Source organism: Enoplosus armatus, chromosome 20 (assembly GCF_043641665.1).
Source record: "Enoplosus armatus isolate fEnoArm2 chromosome 20, fEnoArm2.hap1, whole genome shotgun sequence".
Lineage (NCBI taxonomy): Eukaryota > Metazoa > Chordata > Actinopteri > Centrarchiformes > Enoplosidae > Enoplosus > Enoplosus armatus.
In genome coordinates, this window is record NC_092199.1 from 17503577 (window position 1) to 17525908 (window position 22332).

General features: G+C 42.9%; 2 protein-coding genes across 6 annotated transcripts; one reads left to right on the top strand and one right to left on the bottom strand.

Annotated features, from left to right (window-relative positions):
• The first annotated feature begins 1667 nt into the window (after positions 1-1667).
• On the top strand, positions 1668-4720 carry slc16a3b (solute carrier family 16 member 3b). The gene is made up of 5 exons (XM_070927576.1): positions 1668-1890; positions 1981-2124; positions 3115-3722; positions 3948-4128; positions 4392-4720. The coding sequence occupies exons 1-5, from the start codon at positions 1668-1670 to the stop codon at positions 4718-4720; spliced, it is 1485 nt and encodes a 494-aa protein (XP_070783677.1).
• csnk1db (casein kinase 1, delta b) lies at positions 4073-22016 on the bottom strand. Of its 5 annotated transcripts, none has more exons than XM_070927581.1 (10): positions 21569-22016; positions 17976-18086; positions 16415-16563; positions 14558-14786; positions 14235-14405; positions 13960-14108; positions 12587-12755; positions 12134-12273; positions 11671-11741; positions 4073-4199 (listed from the first exon to the last, which is right to left on the bottom strand). In XM_070927581.1, exons 1-9 carry the CDS (start codon positions 21642-21644, stop codon positions 11709-11711), a joined length of 1227 nt encoding a protein of 408 aa, XP_070783682.1. In that variant the 5' UTR covers positions 21645-22016; the 3' UTR covers positions 4073-4199; positions 11671-11708. The 5 variants fall into 5 exon arrangements, with proteins under 5 accessions (XP_070783682.1, XP_070783681.1, XP_070783680.1 ...); XM_070927580.1 differs by lacking the exon at positions 4073-4199 and adding an exon at positions 6574-7098; XM_070927579.1 differs by lacking the exon at positions 4073-4199 and adding an exon at positions 7640-8272.
• Between the last annotated feature and the right edge of the window lie 316 nt (positions 22017-22332).

Consider the following 22332-nt stretch of genomic DNA (forward strand, 5'->3'; position numbering starts at 1 on the left):
CAGAGTGAAAGCCAGAGTTGCTGGGATACATGTGCTGGGGCTAATTGAAGGAACAAGTGACAGGTGTGGGTGAATGAGAGAATCAGGGATACGTGTGTTCAGGGTGGAGCAGAATCAGGTGACTGGCAAAGGGCTGGAAACTCTGGGGACACAATAGAACATCTGTCAGACTGTCAGCAATATACAGTATGTGTCTGAAGATACAGAGAATCCGATGAACTATTAATGGACTATTATTGTGTAACTGTCCTTTCAAAACTACAACCTGCGCCGTGCTCTCAGTACCAGATCAAGAGTTGATCAAACTTCCCTGAGTTTGTCAATACTATTCATGAAACATCCTGTCATGGATAGACTGTTGTCACAAATGAGTGCAATGAAGAAGAAATTGCTAAAGACAAATGAAGCCTTCTCTCTGAAGTTATTGAACAACTTGTATGACGTTGTATGTCAGAGGATTGAAATGAAACAAAGGGAGGAATATCACATTTGCTCAAGAAAATTCAACAGAAAAAGTGACCAAGAAGCAACAATGTACAAGACATATGATATATGTATCATCTAAAATGATAATCTAATCTAAAATGGTGCCGCACTAGTGGCATTTAAGGATTATCTTATCTTAATATATGAAAGCTAAGCCTACTTTACATATGTCATAAATATAATATGTATGGCTTATCATCTGTCATAAAGGATAAACAAACCCCAAAACCTGTATGTACTGTAATATATCTATCATATATATATATTGTCGTGGTAGACTTTTAAGGGTGTTAGAAGGGATGTGTTGTATTTTCCCACTACATATATATATATATATATATATATATATATATAATATAAAATCGTGTGTATCATTACTCAAAGGAGCATCTTCCAACCAATGGATGAATGAGACCAGATCTGTAAAGCACGACGGTTAAAGTTGAACAGCGCTATATAAGTGAAGTCCATTTACCATAATCTTGTTCCCAGGCTGATTCAGCACACAATAATAATACATTTTATAAGATAAGAAAATAATAACACATACAAGAAACGAGGTCAATATTACTACACAGAGATGACCCTTTGAACCCTAGATTGTGAAAGACTTGTAGACGTGGAACGGATGAATGCAATGTATAAGAGATGATGTATGTAAGTATGCGTTATAGTACTGTGAGGGTACACAGCAGAGATAAAAGGCTGTGTAGGAAATGAGAGAATGTGTCTGCATGTGGGGAGCGTGTGTGTGTGTGTGTGTGTGTGTGTGTGTGTGTGTCTTCAGGAGGAAGCTTCATCAGTCCTGACGAGCTGTCAACAATAAATGACCCCCAGCAGATACCATGTTCCCATATTTACACCCTTCACTGCAAAAAAAAACACAACACACACAACACAGTCTTTAAATAGAAGTACTCTAAATAACAAAGAACCTCTCCCACAAACGGTAGCCTCAAATCCAAACAAGTCAGCTGTTGATACATATTGTTTGACCTCCTAGTTATAAACTATAGTAAGCATGAAGTGCTCTCGGACATGACTACAGTTTAAAATAATTCACACAATCAACATGAACATCTGAAATTCATATGAGCCAGAGTGACACCACAGGTTAAAAGATTTTGTCTTTACCTCTGTGTTTATAGCCACTGACCTCAACACAGCAGTCACAGAGCATCATGGGAGGAGCAGTGGTGGACGACGGGCCTCCCGGGGTGAAGGCACCAGACGGTGGCTGGGGTTGGGCGGTGTTGGCCGGCTGCTTCGTCATCACTGGCTTCTCCTACGCTTTCCCCAAGGCCGTCAGCGTCTTCTTCAAGGAGCTGATCCGGGAGTTTGACGTGGGCTACAGCGACACCGCCTGGATCTCGTCAATACTGCTCGCCATGCTATATGGCACAGGTAAGGACAAGGCTTAACACTCATCACATGTGATAGTGATGAACCGCACTATGTATACTGTATACTCACTGAACGACTGTGTTTTCTCAGGCCCCCTGTGCACGGTGTTGGTGAACAGGTTTGGCTGTCGACCAGTGATGATGGTTGGAGGGCTCTTCGCCTCGCTGGGAATGATTCTGGCCTCCTTTGCCACCAGCATCATACACATCTACCTCTGCACTGGAGTTATTACAGGTAGGGTCACACAGAAATGTGCACACATACATACCCTTTGTGAGACTGTGGTCGATGGACTTTGGACCCTCTAGGGGGATCTCTCGCGCAATTATGTGCTCTTGTAAACAATTTAATAATGAACACATTGGTTGGATAGATATGAACAGTATAGCACTGAAAAAAGTCCACACCCACCTGTTGCGAGAAAGGAAACAGTCCAGCTCGGAGCAGAGGAGGGAAAAAAGGCAGGAGGGAGAGCGCATAAACCAATCAGCTGAGAGCAATCACTCTGACAAAACACTCAGTACAGAAGCTCTGATGGTCAAGTTCTTACATCACCTCAGTGCGGCTACGAAGAAAACGTCTTTTAGTCATTGTATTACTGAGAAAAGAGTAAAAACATAAACACTGTTGAAGATGTGCGGAGTTAAGCGTCCCCTGATGACACAGAAGAACGTAGGCCTACTCACCAAAGTTGCCATGCAGTTTGCTGTGGATGTTCTTGTTCCCCAGAGGGGAGGTTGAATATGGATGTTTTGGTGGCTCCCTGACCTTTCCTCTAGTGCCACAATATATATATCCAGTCCTTTTCAGAATGTGCAACTAGGCAAACACACTCTAGACTATAATATGGTGTTTATATTTCTCGATAAGTAAGGTATTAAAACACGTATTGTTTTGGTCTTGGTACCTTTCACAGTGGTGAAAGTAATGCCACCAATGATAAAAAAAAAACCTCCCTGCAGCTCAGAAATCTGTCGAAACAAGCCAGCATTCATGTTGTAATTTTACTGTCTCAACACAAGCCTGGGGTACTGCTCACCAGCAGTGACGGAATCACATAAAAACAGCCAAAATGATCATGAAAAGTTTGAAGGAATTCAAAGTAAGTCTTGTTTTCTACAGCATTTCAATACAAAACAAGAAAGACTGAGCCTGAGTTCACAACCTGCTGCTCAGGATAATTTGGAATGCTTTCTGGAACACTGCCTCTCTGTCTCTCCTCAGGTCTCGGTCTGGCGTTGAACTTCCAGCCGTCTCTGATAATGCTGAATCGCTACTTCAGTGAGAAACGTCCTCTGGCCAATGGCTTGGCGGCAGCGGGAAGCCCCGTGGCACTGTGCTGTCTCTCCCCACTGGGACAGATTCTCCAGTACCAGTATGGCTGGAGGGGGGGGTTCCTCATACTGGGAGGGATGCTGCTCAACTGCTGTGCCTGTGGTGCCCTCATGAGGCCCTTGTTGCCCCCTAAGAAGCCCCAGGAGCTGGAGGAGAGCACTCCCACAGCTTCCAAGGAGGAGGAAAAGAAGCCAACGAAGAAACTGCTGGATTTCAGTGTGTTCAAGGACAGGGGTTTTGTCATCTATACCATTGCAGCGTCCATCATGGTGCTGGGCTTGTTTGTGCCCCCCGTGTTTGTGGTCAACTATGCTAAAGGCCTTGGCTATGAGGACACTAAGTCGGCATTGCTGCTCACCATCTTGGGATTTGTTGATATGTTTGCCCGGCCCGCATCAGGACTCATAGCAGGCATGAAGTGGGTGCGGCCCAGAAGTGTCTACCTGTTCAGCTTCGCCATAATCTTCAATGGGTGCACCGACCTCATAGGATCACAGGTACCATTGCAGCAATGGGTTCTATGTTACAAGGAGAATGGAGAGGAACAGGCCTGTATGCCACAAAGACCAACCCCTGTATAGAAGATTTACTAGAAACCATGTCTGTTGCCATCATATAGGTCCAAGAACTGGACTAGTCTCCTCTGATCAACAAGGCCTGTTTCATCACCTATATGTACTCCTCTTAACCTGTTGTCACATCTCCTCCTTCTCTCCTCACAGGCGAACAACTACGCAGGTCTCGTGGTCTTCTGTATCTTCTTTGGCATGTCATACGGCATGGTGGGAGCGCTTCAGTTCGAGGTCCTCATGGCCATTGTTGGGACAGAGAAGTTCTCCAGCGCCATCGGTCTGGTGCTGCTGGTGGAAGCCATCGCTGTGCTAGTGGGACCTCCTGGAGCAGGTCAGATCACGGAAGGATGAACGTGAATGCGTGCTTCCTATCCTCAAATTTCTCTGACACGGATGGATAATCTGTCCGGATACAGATCACATCACATCACATTTTAATACCAGGTGTAAATGGGGTGAAAGTCACAAAGAGCCATGACATGAAGCGTACAGTAGCTTTCTAGCCTTAAGTATGGACAGAAATGTCCACCAAATAAGTAATATTGCAGCCAGAACCAGTAACGATCATGCTAACATTCTTGCACTCTCCACCAGGTCGCCTCTTGGATGCCACCAATCAGTACATGTACGTCTTCCTGTTGGCGGGCTGTGAGGTCACACTGGCGGCCTTTGTCATCAGCCTGGGTAACTTCTTCTGCATTAGCAGGAAGCAGGAAGATCCAGAGGCTAAGATGGAGATGGCTGTGACGGCCTCAGAGAAGGAGGGGCTGAACTGCGGGGTGGAAGGCGAGGAAAACTACGATGGCGAAGAGGAGCCAAAGGGAAAAGAGAACGGAAAAGTCGGTGCTGTGAAAGCAGGGGAGGGGGTTATGATGGTGAAGGAGATGGGGGAGGAGGGCGGAGAGGAAAACACATCGTTATGATGAATAAGACTAGCGGTGGGAGAAGACAAACTGTGCACCAAGAGGACACACATAAAAAGTACTGAGGAGGATTAAGGAGCCACACAGAAAGTGAGGGGGGAACAAAGAAGAAAAGAGGACCGATATTGCCCTTTAAATGAAAATAACTGCTGGATATAATGGATACAAGGTGGAGCGGTTTCATTGGTTCTATACAACATCTAGATCAGACACTGTACATTACAGTTACCCTGGAGTTAAAGGTCCCATATTCTGCTCATTTCAGCTCTATGTTTTTATTCTGGGACTCCACTAGAGCATCTTTGCATGATTCACAGTTCAAAAAGTCCTTATGGATCTTCTCCTGGCCCTTTCTGCAGCCCCTCAGTTCCCCCTCTGACTGAAACAAGCCGTTTTAGACAAACTGATCAACCTCCAACAACCTAAAGAGTCGTCCTGAGCAGAGCGCTCCAATAACTTAGACAGACTGAGCGGGTGGATGAGCATCCCTGTACTTGGGGGGTGGTGCTGTGATTGGATCAGATGACCTGCTGGGGGCGTGGCTGAGTGCGGTGACTGTATAGTTGTGATATCACAACCTTACGGAAGTCCTGACGGCTCGTTTAAAGGCACAGCGTCTGAATACGGGCTGTGTGCATTTCTCCGTGGACTGAGCGTTTTGATCCTTTCACAGTATTTATACAGCACCTAGAGCTGCTTTAGAATCAAACAAGACATGGAGACCTCACTTTCACTCACTATATGGGACCTTTAAAATAAGAGTTGCTGTATAGGCTAAATGCTGCAAATACAGCAATTCCTTTTGGGCATGAAAATGTAAGTTGACAAAAAAAAACACTGAAGTTCCACTTACTGGCTTTTTTTTTGAGCTTTGAAACACATCTCACACACTCAGTCATCATGTCATCAACTGTAAGGGGGGGGGCGGTCTTGTCTTCAGAGACAGAACTTGTTGTGTCGTGACTGTGCTTAGGTCACATGATGACACCTCCATCCACTAATAAAGACTGTGAGATGCCGTTGAAAGCTCTGGAAAAACTACTACGTGGGCCTTGTGTTAACAGTAAAGTATCTGATATCGCTGATCAAGAACAACTTTTCACACTCGAAATTTAGAATAATGCACTTGTTTGTTGCACTTTTATTTGTGGTTGCTTTATTTATTGACATTTTGTGTAACGACGGGACAACTTCCAGTCAAAAGACTGGTGATAAAAAACAGTTCAATATTTGGGCCTGTCAACATGCAGGACACTGGAACAAACTTTTGATTGTTAGTCTGCAGTGCAGCGTACCTGTGCTGACTACTCAGCTAATGTGTGTCCTACCTTGTGGTAAATGGTAAATTTATCATTTACCTTGTCTTCTCTACTCTGCAAAGGTCTGCTGAATGCTGTTAACACTGGGACCTGCTGTATTGTGTGTTGCTGTGATCTATGTGCTCCTATGCCTGCTGTGTGTGTTTGATCTAATGCTCAACAGACCGACATTACAGAGCCAGCACCACTTGCTTGGGTGAAGAAATGTAGCACACACCCACTGGACTGCTATTTTTGAGTGATGTCCACATAAGAATATGGTGCCTGTTGTTTTCCCAAATAAATGATACTTTCTGTTGTGAAAATTGACTACATGGCATCTTTGCTCGGCTGGTGGAATTCTAGAAATGATCAGTCTTATTTGGAGACAGCAACTGTTGTCCATAAATGGATAAAACTTCATACATGCAAATGAAGGTCTACTTTTTTTTTGCACCTTTCAAAGCTCATCCTGTAGTGCCCCCCTTTGGTCACAAACTAATACATTCAGAGGCACTGTAAAATACAAATACAAATAATATACAAAAAAAAAGGTACAAGTAATTCATTTATTTACAGTTTAGGTACACAATTACAGTGGCAAATATAAATGTGAGAAAGTAAATCTTGCTGATCTGGTTGCTTACATAACTCCAATAGGTGTAGAGCGGCTGACCAAAGAGGTCAAGGGTCAAAATCAAGAACTATTTCAACAGAATGAGCAGCAGCAAGTATGAATTACGACAGGCCATTTCATTCCGACGTGGCCGAGTTATTCCTCACAACCAGACGCGTCAGATGAGTCGCGTTTAATATAAAAAAAAACAACAACAAACCCAAAACACTGCTGTTGGAGAAAGCCTGTCATTTCAATTAACTGTTTATGCAAGAGGATTCATGAAGAACTGAACCTCTCTACTGAGAGAAGGAAAGCGCGTCATACAAAACATCTTTCACATTTAGTGCCACTTTAGTCTGCCCACATCGCTGCTTTCTGGAATACCTCCACGGCTCTGATGGGAGACTACTACACTTACAGCAGCCAGGTTTCCTGGACCAAGCTCATGATCGGACCCATCCCTACAGGTCAGTGAAAACAAAACAATTTACAATCCATATTACAAGTAATTCACAGCTTCAAATGAATACAAATTAAAAACAAAATAATGAGTGAATGGACATCTGGTAAAATGTCAGATGATGCCCTTGCCCCCTTACATAAAGTGCACTTTTTTTTGTACAGGACACTAGAAAGGGAACAGGGCTCATTGGACACCAGAGCCTGGAGGTGACCAGCTTGCCAACTAAATCGGTGAACACACAACCTCTTGCACCCAAACATACCAAAGCATATTTTTTGGTATGTTCATGGGTTCAAACAGCACTCGAAGCCTCCACACCCGACTGTGAAGGCTCGCCTCTAAAAACATGCAAAGAAGTAGTTTCTTTTTATTTAATACAAATGGTTATAGAGTAACTGAAAGGGGCCACATCAGCTGTGGCGATTATTTAAAAAAAAAAAGTGACAAAGGGAGGGAATGAAAACTGCAAATACCAATGAAAAGCATCACACCCCAAAAAAAAGCTACACATATATACTGTGTGTGTGTGTGTGTGTGTGTGTGTGTGTGTGTGTATATATATATATACACACACACACACACACACACACACACACACACACACACACACAGAGACAATGAAGAGCTGCTGGTTCAGCTTGATACACCTTAATGCTAAAAAAAGAGAAAGAAAGCTGTTTTACTGATCAGGTATGAAACTAGCAGACAGTGGAAGTGGAGAGGTTTTTCTGCACAGGAAGGAGGAAGCCAGTGGTGTTAGTTGTTGCTTCATCAGTCAGTAGGTGTCCTAGAAAAGACTGCTGGATTGCCATGTTTGTCCCCTAGACAAATCACTGCCCATTCAGAATCTGGTGGTGGTGGGGGGGAATGTGGAGATGTCTCCTGAAGAAGTGGAGAGAAAACAGTCCTGACGTCCGACACCCTTTAATGTTTTAGGAGGTCAGACGACACACAGAAATGGAGAGAGAGCGAGAGAGAAAACAAGACCGCCAGTCAGAAAGCAGTTTGTGCTGAGTCAGAGGCTGGTTTCCAACAGTAGCTGTAGTAGTAGCAGTAGTAATTATTGGGGGCGGTAGTATTAGTATGTCAGATTGCTTCAGGGCTTGGTCCGCCATGGTTGCTCATCGAGGAGCGAGAAGATGGAGACCGGCAGGCGGTACACCGGACACCATCTAGAGGAAACACAGGACAAGCAGGAGGGTCAAAATAAACAACAACCACCACCACCCTACATCTGTTCTATATCACTGGACACATTAAGCTTTCCATGCATGCTTCTGCTTCTGGATGAGCATGGAGGTAAAGCCTTTAAATTGATCTACAGTCTAAATGCTAAATGTTCAAACCACAAAGACACCCCTGAGCTACGTTACCAAACGACTGCACACTTTATTAACTGAGGAAACAGCTGCAGAGTTGGAACTAAAGACAGCTGATTGCTGCTCATACCAATATCCCAATATTTTAAGACTTTGGACAACATTTTTCAACTGCTTTTCACTGACATCCTAATAGTGCTGCAGGAAAGACGTATTTTTGTAGGCCAACCCTGAAGTTAGCGTCGCCCTGGTTCCCTCCACTAAAAGCCAATGGGATTGTTCCATGGGATTTTGGATTATTGCAGAAAATAAACTCTGTGGCAAACAAAAGTTTATGATTCTTACACGTTTTGTTCAGCAAGATAATCTTCACTAATGAACACCACTTTTAGGATTTTTGAAGCATAAATGGAATAACCAGAAGTAAAAAGCTGATGTTAGGCTATAAAGGAACTACACCACGGTCGCGTCACTTCAACGTCACCACCACTAAGCTTCACTTTGAAGAGAATATAGATAGATATATAGTATAAACACAACGAGGCTGTAAAGGCGGACTAGTGAGTAGATGACTTTCCGTGTTTGGCATGAAGACGTTAATGTCCATGACAACCTCTGTAGTCTCATTTAGCCACTTGCTGACACGTAAAAGCTTCCAAATTCACGAGTGGGGGTATCTACTGACATATTTTATGTCGTAGAGCAAAAGGTGGAAATCTCTTCAGCTTGTGTTAACCACAGACCTTATTTCAGGCATCTAACCAAAAAAACCCATTCAGAAAACCCATTGACCTTCAGACGAGGTAACAGGAAGTGTAAAAATGCTGACTCATTTCCGGGTTTTACGACTCATTCCTGCGGCACTACATTGGACAGTGAAGAGACAAATTCATACCATTTCATAGAAAGACATGCTTTTATATTGTTGTGATGAAGGGAACAAGCTATCAGGGAAGGCTTACAGCATCAGGCAGGACATTTGCAGATGTTATGAAATTACAAAACTGAGTAAAAGGTCAAGGAATGGAATGATTAGTGGCAGAGCTGTGAAGCAGCTGCAGGCGCATGGTATACAGGATGTGATGAGTTTGCAAACAGCCAGTGATGGGGTAACCGCTCATACTGCAGCACGGCTAAGAGACACCAGAGGCACAAAAGGCATTTGATGAAGCTAAATAACATTACATAACAAATACATTGATACGGACAGCACTATTCATGGTTTTTATAATGCCCACCCCTGGTTATAACCAATCCAAACACACACTAAAGTCATCATCTGCACAACAACAAGGCTGTGAGGAAAACTAACTTAAAGAACAGGTTTGGATTTTTTGTCACAAGTATGGTGAAAGCATTATTGGTGAAGAGATCCCTTTGTAGAGTGACTACACTGCAAGTAGTCAAGGACAAAAATCCACAGTCCCCATTCTGTGTCAAATGCATTCCTAAGTTCACTTGAAGCTAACATCAGCCCTTTTTCCACTACAGGATCTTAGCAACCCCTAACCTGGAGCTTCTAATAACCTGAGCCTGTAAGATCTTGGAGGGTCTAGATTCCACATTCTTCCTTGTTTTCCACTGTGTTGCACAAATGTTTCAGATATACAGTAATGTGCAAAAATTTAGACAAAAACACTTATTTTATATATTCTGCATTAGTGTGTCAATAGGAAATATCATGTTTTAGATGTTGAAAAATTCCTTTAGCAAATAGTGGAATATTATGGTGTCAAATGTATACGCGGCCTAGAAAGAAAGTAGCATGTGAGGCCCGGCCTCAGTTCATTCTGCAGCATGACAACAACCCCAAACATACAGCCAGTCATAAAGAATTATCTTCAGCAAAAAGAAGACCCCCACCCCCCCCCCCCCCACCACACAGATCCTGGATGTGAACATCGAGTCAGTCTGGGATTACATGAAGAGACAGGAGGAATTCAGAACCCACAGAACCCACATGGTCAATGGACATTGCACACACATCTAACCTCTAACTATGCTACTCACCAAAGCGGGGTGAGCATAGTGGGTACAAAAGCAGAACCTGTGCCAATGGCTGCACCTCAAGTTAGGGGTTGTTAAGTTCCTGTAGTGGAAATCTGCAGGTGAAATAACAAGCACCAAGTAAAGCTGGAGGGGTGGGTGTAGGTATGTAAATTCCTTTGGGATGCTATAGCTGTAGGCCTGCTATCTGATCTATGTGGCCTCAGGCATCAAACCGACAGTGCAAGCAATAAGCCACAGAGCAGATTAAAAGGGCATCATGTCAACCCTGAATAGGCAATGGGGGAAGTGACAGTCTCAGGCTCTGGTGCACTACGATGCATTCACTCCAGTTCTCAGAGGACTGCACCCTCCTGCTCAGACAACAGTCAGTATCTGGCTGTTCAATGAGACTTAAGGCCCAACTGCACTGAAAGTGTCCGATGAGTGCGTTGTGAAGTATTGTTTTAAATGGCAGAACGTGCACCAAAAGCGCTATGAGGCGCATCAAACTGCCTCGACGCCCCTACTCCGACCTTTTTCGATGCAGCCAAAGCTGTGTTTTCTGTAGCCGCAGCACCTGTTAACACCTGACCCATATAATCTATCACGAACGTTTAAACATGCTAATGCCTACTCAGGCAGTGTGCTGTGTGAATTCGAGACACATGACTTATGTGGCTTTACCGGTGTTCTACTGGCAACAAACTGTGTAGAAAATGAATATTGGGGGGGGGGGGGGCTACATTTAAATAGCAACCTTTTCCCACAATACTGCGGGTTCTGTGGTGTTTGGCATTTCATATAATGTTACTCAACTAGAAATGTATAGAAAATAAACGGTGGCATCTGTAATATACAAAAATATTCCCTAAATAGCGACCTTTTCCTAAAATACTGCTGGTTCTGTGATGTTGGCATTTCAAATCTCATCAAATCGCTTTCAGTGCGTTTGAAGCCAAACCTCATTCACAAACTGGATGTCCAGCTCATTGGTGAATGACTGAGCATCTGCTGTGCCATTCACCCCTGATTCCAGATAGAGCTGCGATAGAGCAGCTGTTGATGCTGCTGATTTAATCTCATGCCTACCATATGTTTTCTTCTTGTGCCCCTTGTCTATTTAGAGAATTAAAAAATGGCAGACAATAGGCTGGGAAAAGAAACATGCTGGAACCAGGACTGAACACAAGACTCTGAGGCAGCCCAGTACAGAACTGGAGTTTAGACCCATGCATCCCTGGTGCTTTAGGGACGGGACTCACCCAGTGTTGCCGCCGTCACACAAGGACGTGGCGAGCGTCTACTTGGCGTGATGCTCGTAGGGAATGCTATTCTGAGGTTGGGGGAAGGGAGAGAGAAGGCCCAATATGTCAAGTCAGAACCCACATCCTGCACCAACCACACAACTGGAGAAAGTCTTTTGTAAATGATGTAGACAAAAACTCCATTAGCATCCCTCTCCATAAGATCATTTAGTCTCTGATTAGTGAAGTAACAAGATACAGACTTCCATGAAGACAAAGTTTAATGAACTTTTAAATGTAATTGCACCTGCTACTAGTTACTGTAAAGCTTAAAGCACAGCTTCCTCCTAGATATTCAGAAGAGGACTTCTATCTCAAGCCAATCCTGGGATGAGTGCATCGTTTCTTCTTTCTATCAATGCTAGTGGGTTTAGGAGACACTATAATAAGAAAGCAGATGTGTCTCAGGGGTGTCTTGTACCTGTGAGGTGGACATGCGGGAGGTGTCCTGCCGTCCTGTTAGATCTGAGGAGGACACGTTGACAGGAGCGCCACGGTGCAGTCGCATGCTGACCTTTCGTTCACGCTCCATACCAGACACTTGTCGAGGGGATGTGTTTGCTGGAGATCAGAAACCAAAAAAAATGATGATAGAATTCATGAATACTTCCCTATTTGCATCAGGTTCCACACAAATAGGGTATGTCGAGTATGTGTAATGACCAAAACACATTTTATTTTTGAATAAAGGAAAAAAATAATAATAATAATAATATAAGCCAATCTGCATTAATGTCATAATAAACAAGCATAGTCAGATCAGAGCGCATATTGTAAACCATTGAATTCTAGTGTTGAAATCTTAAAATCCTTAAACGCTACGCTGATGGGTTTGCCACATCTACTCACAGATGTAGGGCTGGAATGAACTGACCTGTGTGTGAGGTGGGCGTTAGCGGGGTGGGTGGCGCTCCGTCCTGGGTTCCTCTTGGTCGTCCTGATGCGGCAGGTATTCCTCTGGCTCCTGGATTCCTGCCGTGCCTCAGCCTGTCCTCCCGGTCCCGGCGTTCTCGCTCTGCTTCCTCCGCTGCACGGTTGGCTCCCTGTGTACAACAACAACAGCAAAAAAATTCAACGAAAACCAGAACCACTTGCTGGCATCACAGGAAAAGTCAGAGGATCGCCAAGGTGAGTAGGGAGTCATAATCTGAGCAACATGGATATCTGTACCAAATTTCATGATATTCCATCCCATAGCTGTTGAGAGATTTCAGTAAAAGCCAAAAATGTCAACCTGTTGGTGGTGGCTGATGAAAAGTCAGGTTATTAATTAGTCTATTACAAAAGTCTGGCTACTGTTTGCTAGGCTATTTATTTTAATAAGTTATAAAATATGTTTCTACACTGGGGATCTAGGCTGTTATGCCTACTAAATGTTCTAGGATTCAATGTGTGTCGCTGAGTGAATCCTCATGTTCTGTTGTTTGTTTTGCTATTGCACATATAAAAATAAACCTGGGCGAAGAACACTAATGCCCTTCTGAGGCGGCTGAGGTCCTTCAACATCTGCTGGACTATGCCGAGGATGTTCTACGAGTCTGTGGTGGCCAGTGCTATCCTCTAGGCTGTTGCATGCTGGGGAAGCAGGCTGAGGGTGGCAGACACCAACGGACTTTAAACAGTGCATTACATACATACATACAGATATATACATATATTTTTCATTTTTATTTTTCACTTAAATATTGTAAATGTGTAATTTTTTATTTCTTATTTTTTTATATCTTATTTTTGTACATACTCTCATTTCTAAATTTATGCTACTTTCTACTCTTAAATGGGAGCACCAGTACTGTATAATTTCCCCCCGGGGATCAATAAAATATTCCTGATTCTGATTTAATCTGGTCGGTTAACGGCTAATGATCGGTTAACGAGGGTCGGCTATCGGTCAGGAAAAACAATCCTAAATTAGCATCCCTAGTGAGGATGATTTCATATCAGTCTGACATGACCAGCATTACAATACGACGTGGAAGGATTTGTAATCAGATCGTCTCCTCTGCTTAAATGCAGTTTCAAAGGCTTTTCTACCATATCAAAAGGATTCAATCCTGAAGGAAATGAATATGACGGGAATACAACATGAAAATTATAAAACGCAAAAAAAAGAAATTGCTAATCTAAAATTAAATATCAAGGTATCAACACAAATTCCTCGTCATGAATCAAGGTATTTTCGGTATCTATAAACACTTTTCAAGTATAAATACTGTAGACAGTTCGGACATTATGATTAGTACTCACAAACTTGAGCATGTTCCAGTCAAATACATAGTCATAAGAGAAGCCCTGTCTGTGGAACAGGTTCCTGAAGAGCTGCCGAAGGTATGAGTAGTCCGGCTTGTCGTCAAAGCGCAGAGAGCGACAAAAATTCAGGTAGGTCGCAAACTCAGCTGTGGCGAAGACGGAGAAAACATTTCACAGCTGATGGTAGTGACTGACTGTTCTCCATTAATATTGGTCAATATGGAATTATAAACACATAAAAATTTAAATGAAGAAAGTAAGTTGAGACTCACAGGGGTATCCCTTGCAAAGCACCTCAATGGGGGTGGACATTTTCTTCTCGCTGATCCGCTCATATTTCTGCCTTTTGGTAGCAGCCTTGAGGCCTTGCCAAGGCAGCGAGCCCAGATTGAAATACATGAGAACATAGCCCAAAGACTCCAGGTCATCGCGCCTTGACTGCTCTGTAGAGGGAGACAGCAGACAAGAAGAAGGACGAAGAGAAGAGAAAGAAAAAGCAGTCATTCCTGCACTCAACAATGAATTTGAAGTAGTATTTAAGTATTTTGGAGTAATGTGTTGACGTCAAACAGGTCTATTGACTATATTTGTTTACCAATCCCCAGATGTGTGTTGATCGAGGCATAGCGCGCAGTGCCAGTCAGGTTCTTGTTCTCACGGTAGGGGATGTGCTGGTGCGTGCGAGCGTCACGATATTTTTTAGCTAGGCCAAAGTCGATAATGTAGACTAGGTTGCCCTTCTTGCCCAGTCCCATCAGGAAGTTATCAGGCTTCACATCTCTGTGGATGAAGTTCTTGGAGTGAATGTACTCAATGCGACTGATCTGTAGTAGAGAAGAACAAAATCCAAAACAGACAAATTAGGGTCACACACCATATTAATTATGAGGGCATTTGCTAAGCGCCCATTCTGTACACCACAGTCAAGTCACATTTTGGGGGGTTAGGGTTGGATTAAGAATTTACTGACTAAACTGGATGATCATGATGTTAATCAAGGCAAACCATTAAATTAAAATAAATTAAATTAAACATATTCTATGAAGTTGAGTGTTTTCTATTTGTGTTCAAACCCGGGTCACTGTAGACTCAGCCTCCAAGTGTATTTTGGACTCCCAGGTGGCAGTCAGATAATGCACTCGCAATTCATCGTACTGGTGTGTGATGGTGTTCCACAGCAAAGTAAGTGAGGGGAGTTCAAGATGGATGATGTCCCTAAATCCATCTCCAGACACTGCAGCGAGCAGTCAAATATCCATCGCAATGAAATTGACTAAACAGACCTGTTATTTTCCTTTGTCTGTGGTCGGTGATCAGACGTTTGGAGAATTCTCCGATTGTTGTCAGCCTACTTTGTTCCCTCTGTTGACGCTTCTCCTCACTAAGGTTGCTGCTGCTAGCGCTAGCCATAAGTGGGCGTAGCTATATACGGTTATGCATAGCGTTGGTGCTGTTGTTGTGACACTGACGGTCTCCACACTGTTGATTGTAGTCGAGCATTGCTGCTTTGGGCATGATGAGCGGTGCTTGATGATTAGAATTGAGGCCAAACAGTTCAATCTTGGTTTCATCAGACCAGAGAATCTTTAGATCCTCTTTAAATCCTTTAGATGGTCTTTTGCAAACTCCAAATGTCATTTGTCTTTCACTGAGGAGAGGCTTCCGTCTGGCCACTCTGCCATAAAGCCCAGATCAGCGGGGTGTTGCATTGACGGTTGTCCTTCTGGAGCTCAGCCAGAGTGATCATCAGGTTCTTGGTCACCTCTCTTACCAAGGCCCTTCTTTCCTGATGGCTCAGTTTGGCCGGGTGGCCAGCTCTAGGAAGAGTTCTGGTTGTTCCAAACTTCTTCCATTTAAGAATTATCTAGGCCACTGTGCTCTTGGGAACCTTCAATGCACCTGGACATTTTTTGTAGTCTTCCCCACCTCTGTGCCCTGACACAATCCTGTCTTTGAGCTCTGGAGGCAGTTCTTTCAACGTCATGGCTTGGTTTTTGCTGCAATATGCATTGTCAGCTGTGAGACCTTCTATAGACAGGCGTGCGTCTTTGCAAATTATCATTTAATTTACCACAAGAGGACTTGATCGAGACAATCAAGGTGGTAGAAACATCTCCTATACTTATGTCAATGTGTATTTTAGTTTTTTCCTTGTAATACATTTGCAAAAAAATCCAAAACCCTGTTTTCACTTTGTCATTATGTCAGTACTGGGTGTAGATTGATGAGGTAAAAAATGAATTTAAACAATTTAAGCATAAGGCTTAAAGTGGCCCATATAAACACTGAAGCCCTTTTCTGCTCTCATTTTCAGCTGCTCTGGATTAGTAGTTGAAAGTGTGATACAATCTAAAAGTAGGATACGTGCAGAGGTCAGGAGGTAAAGAGTGTGTCTGTGTGTGTGTGTGTGTGTGTGTGTGTGTGTGTGTGAGAAGTGAGCAGGCAGTCTCACCATCTGATCAGCCAGTAGCAGGACTGTCTTGAGGCTGAACTTGCGGGAGCAAAAGTTGAAGAGATCCTCCAGGCTGGGCCCCAGCAGCTCCATCACCATCACGTTGTAGTCACCTTCTGCTCCACACCACTTTATTGTTGGAATGCCCACTGCAAAAACATGGGAGTAGACACAATTACAGTGGTAAGAACACAAAATTGTATTCTCTTCTTCTTGATGATGTGTTTTACTTGCACAAGCAAGAAGTTGGCTGCAATAGCATCACCAGGGTAGATGTCACACATCTGATAATGTGTATGGGTTGTAACTTCAGTGACAGCACATTCTTTGCAGTCTGGACTATTACCATTTTCTGTCCCGCTGCCTATTCAGGGTGGCAACACACACTGCACTGTAAGGCGACAGTACAAACAACCGAGCCACCATTCCATTCACATATTCTTTATCGTGATTTTAAAAGTATAATTATGTGTCCAATTTATTTTGGTTGCCTTAAATAGGGAGATTAGGTAGAAAAGGGGCTACAAATCCTACACAGTTTACCCAATATTAACAACTGCACAACCTACTTTTTGTCTCATTTGTGGTCTGATGAACATTAAGTTAAAGGCGTCTCCCTGCCCCTCCGTAGGTTTCAGGAAGTTGGCCAGTCAGAAGAAAGTGGGCTAAAACAGCTTGGTTCAGACAATAGACTGTATATAAATATGGACGACATGACAGCCAAAACGTCTCAATTGCCCCCGGTGGCTGGCTGCAGTATATGTCATAAGCCCTGCCCCCTCCATGTTAGCAGATGGGACATGGGCCAAACTAAAATAATCACGTCAAATACATTCTTCCCAAAGATGGTTTCTGTCATTTCAGGTAGTTCTTATCACACTGATGTTTGTTCAAGTGTTCATTTTTCTGATAAGTTTGGTTTTACTTAGAAATAGGGGTGTGGCGTCATGATTGACAGGTTTAATTGACTGTGGTGTGCTCGCAATTGGGTCGGGCGAGTATAAGGGCGGGACCTCGATCCTGCGACTCCACCTTTATATACAGTGTGGTGGAGACAGAGGGTGAACTGAGGGGCTGCATAAAGGACCAGTATAAGATAAATAAGGAATTTTTTGAACTGTGAATCATGCAAAGCTACTCTAGTGGAGTCCGAGAATAAAAATATAGCTGAAAGCATAATAATTAATAAAATGAGAATAATATGGGACCTTTAAGGCTGTGAGTTGATTCAGTGTTGCAGCCAGGCTCTCTCCCTCAGCTTTGTTTGGTGACTCATGTGGATCACTAGCTGCTGAAGCCATGTAAGCATCACATTTAAAGAGACGGTGGTGGGTGTAAGGGAGAGGAGAGTATCAATGAGGAAGAAAATTACAAGAAAGCAGATATGGTGGGGGCAAGGGACAAAAATGACCATGCGACTCTGTACGAAAAGAGGAGTAAATAAATATATGGTTAGAGGGGGGGAATGATGAGGAAATGGAAGCTGAACACACTAGGGCTGAGATGGACATCACAAGTCCAATGAGAGATGAGGACTCCAGCATGTGAGCTGATATATCACCTCCTCCTTGCATCATCTTGTAGATCTTGCTCTCAATGTGGAGCTGGGGGTGTTTGGTCTTCACACATTCCAACTTAATCGCAACCTCCTCACCCACCGAAATATCTGTGCCTGGAAAAGGACAAATGTTAATACACAAATTACAAATAAAATTCCACTTACTACTATACAGAAAGCTTAAATTTTATCTGTCATGGTTTTACAGGTACAGCAGTGTGTTTGACAGCTCTGGGGAAAGTTCTGCTGGAGAGCATGTACAGACCGTCCTTTGTTGCTTCATTTCAGCTGGTTTAAACCCAGTTTAGAATTGTTGTGCAATGTAATTGGACCAAACATTTTCATCGCCTATTTGTTATTTGAAGCATAACCTAAAGACCCCACCTCAAACTAGTGTAAAACCTCTTCAGTGATAATGATTTGAGTTTTGTCAAATTTTGTCGCTTTTCATCCACCTTTTCTAATTAGATCATTTGCATAAAAATGCTTGGACGGAAACATGGCTTTGCATTTCTCTGTTGCATATTAACTTATTTAAATAGAATCAAGCATCCTTTTACATTAATTAACAGTCTTGAACCAATTTTTGTTGCATTACATAGGCGTACTCAACAGTTTTAGAACAAGCTATTTAAGATAAATCTATGTGCAGCAGTGAGAGGTGAAACATTGTTTTAGAGCGCACACATGCGCAAACTATTTGCTAACAACTGCACTGTTTCGTTTTCATGATTGTGAAAGACTGAAATTTGACTTCTTTTAGACTGTTTTAGAGCTCCCTCTAGTGTGTTACATGCTAAAAATTAACACATTATCTAAAGACATAGTTACTCTAGATGGCATTGCCCTGGCCTCCAGTGCCACCCTGAGGAATCTTGGAGTTGTCTTTGACTTAACTCCTTTAAGTCTCTTTAACTCCCACAGAAAACAAACTTCAAGGACTGCCTTTTTTCACCTCCGTAACATTGAAACATCAGTTAGATCCTGTCTCAAACAGATGCAGAAAAATTTGTCCATGCATTTGTTACATCTAGGCTGGATTATTGCAATTCCTTATTATCAGGCTGTCCCAATAAGTCCCTGAAGACTCTCCAGCTGATCCAGAATGCTGCGGCACGTGTACTGACAAGAACCAGGAAAAGAGACCATATTTCTCCAGTATTAGCTTCTCTGCACTGGCTCCCTGTAAAATCCAGAATAGAGTTTTAAATCCTTCTCCTCACCTACAAAGCTCTTACTGGTCAGGCACCATCATATCTTAAAGAGCTCATAGAAAAGAGCTCACCTATTACCCCACTAGAGCACTGCGCTCCCAGAATGCAGGGTTGCTTGTGGTTCCTAGAGTCTCCAAAAGTCGAACAGGAGCCAGAGCCTTCAGCTATCAAGCTCCTCTCCTGTGGAATCAGCTCCCAGTTTGGGTACAGAAGGCAGACACCCTCCCCACATTTAACAGTAGGCTTAAGGCTGTCCTCTTTGATAAAGCTTATAGTTAGTTGCTATAAGCCTCCACTACCAGGAGAATTCCTATGAAGTACTGAGCTCCTCTCTCTCTCCATCTGTACACTTATCCCATTAATGCATGTTACTAACTCAACATCTTCTCTCTCCCAAAGTTGTGTGCTTTCTCTTCTCCTGTTGCTTTCTGCAGGTATTTCTGCCTCCGGAGCTGTGGCCTGGATCTATTTATTCCCACTTTTAGACTGGGGAAGACCAGCACTAGGACTTGCTCTGGTAAAATCCTGTTAAAACAGTCTGTGACCATGCAAATGGTAGATGGACAATATGGATGGATGTTCTCTGTCAACAGGAAGAACCATGCTAGCAGTTCTCCGGACAGTGAGGTCGACTCATACACTATCCAATGGTTTAACCTGGCGTCTGACCGGGGAGGTGGCCTCAAAGACTGTGCCAAGGCTAAAGAGGAATTAACTGCGACACAGATAAAACATTGTGCTAGTCTTATGCAGCAACACTTAGCCTATGATTTGCATTTTTAACTTCACAATTGGATAGTGTATAGCAACAGCGGCCCCTTAAAAAGATACTGTATAGTTTACATATATTTTCATCATTACATTACCAGTGTGCTTTGGGTTGTCAAAGCACACAGGTCAATTTTTATATTTATTTCTATTATGTGTACACATTAACTGCCATGTCTCTTCATCTATCTTCATATGTTGATTGACATGATTACACTGGTCTGCATACAGTGCCGTCAAAGAAAAGTAGTGTGCAACATATATAAAAAGGTTTTACACTCACTTGAGGTTTTTTTTCCTCTCCCTTTTGTCCATGAAGAGTTTACGCGACAAATGGGCAAACGTGTTTGTCATACAAATAATGATTTAGCAAATATGACATGACAGATCAGCTGTTTGGTCCGATTACATTACACAACAATAATAAACTGGGTTTACACATACTGAAATTAAGCAGCGAATGACTGTCAATGATCTCCAGCATAACTTTCCCAAGAGCTGTCAAACACACTGCTGTAAACTGCTATAAATCAGGAAACCCCTCACTTTGTGCTCAGGTAGACTGTTTTGCCTCAACCCAGCTGATGGAAACACACCTAATTCACATTCTGTTTATTGGAACATTTCTAACACTGGCTAAAATTCCTTTGATTGTGGTCAACTTAAATAATTGCGGCAATCATGTCATAATTGTAACCTACCAACCATCTACTTATGACATGGCAAGATTAAACTGACTCTTGATAAGTTTCCTAAGCCTGCACATCAAAGTTTACTTTGTTTAGGAGCTAACTGATGCCTTCATCAACCGGAAATAACAGTCCCAAACATTCCCACATGACTACTCAACAGTAAATCCACGCAATACATCAAATGGGTGATAGAAATAGAAAGAAGCAACCTTGGAAAACTGAAAGGGACAGGGCAGAATTACCTAACCATTTGGCTACAGTCCTCTCCAGAACTTGAATTTGCTGAGAGACCGCAGGGGTCAAGCTAGTTTAGGTTACTCTTTCATTTTAGCTGGCTACCTATTTCGCCAGCTAAAATGACAACCATCAATGTTGTGAGTAGAAAACTGAAACTCTTTGGTGCCTGCCAAATGTAAATGGGGGACGGGAGGGCTTGTATTATTATGTCGGTGTTGACTGTGTAGGGTCTCGGCCGAGCCGTGTAGCTGTTGGCACATAATTGTAATGTAGGCTGGAGCTGCCAACAATCAGCGTTGTTCTGCTAACGATACACACTAATCTAAGACAGCAGCAGCATTGCAGCATTGTGTATATGTAACACAAATCTCAGTTAAACAAGCTAGATATCTGCATTTTCTGTAATGCCTGCAATGCCACCAACCGGTCAGGGTATTTCGACTCACATTGCCTTGTTTCGTCATTTCAGTAGATCGCAATAGTTAGCTAACTTAGCAAGACAGAAGCAACGTTAAGGAAAAGTAACAACTAGCTAGCTTGTTGACGTAAACTGGGCTGAATACAAACACGACATGAAGCGGATATAATTTGGACTCGGAAATGTTTTAAAATGTTGATAATAACGGGCAGTGAACATCTGGTTAGTAAACATACGGTCAAGTTGAAGATAACATTTTTTACTCACCTAAATAGATGTCCCCGAAAGATCCACTTCCGATTTTTCTGCCCAGTCTGTATCGATTCCCCACTCTCAGCTCCATTTCGCTATCAGCTAACGTTACGTCTGTTTGCTTCGTTGGCGAATAACGTTGCTTATCCTAAATGTTCAGCGTTTAACCTTTGATTTACGTTACCTCGACAATTATTCCACCTTCTTTGAATGGTTTACAACCCCTTCATTCACACTCCCCCCGTCCCCCAGAATCCCAGCTCCCTCTGCAACAATACAAATTTCACCATCCCCTTTCAGTTTTTCTAAGGAATAAAGGCCTATAATATCGATATCGTCCGATAGTGTGAATCGCGTAGTTTATGCTCGCCGTATTTTGGGGGTCATTATGGCCCCAAAAAAAAAGGATGGAGACGGATTTCGCATATAGACTTGACCCGTAGTCGTACGCAGCTTCACTTCACTGTTGGATTTTCCTCCACCGTGAAAGCTGTCATTCGCTGCTGACGTCACTTCCCCTAGCAACTACAGGCAGATTTGGAAAAACCTCTCGAAACAATATGGGATGTCGAGCCAAAACTGGTCATTTAAAAATCTGTCAGTTATTTACATACAGTTCCATCATACATATGGAAAACTGGAATAATCCAGATAGCACAATTAACCCTTTCATTACATGAAGATTTAGAAAGCATGATTTAAACCTAAATGAATTAGTAATGTCTTACGACTACATAATGTACTGTTTTGGAGCACTGTACATTAGGCTACTATTGTAG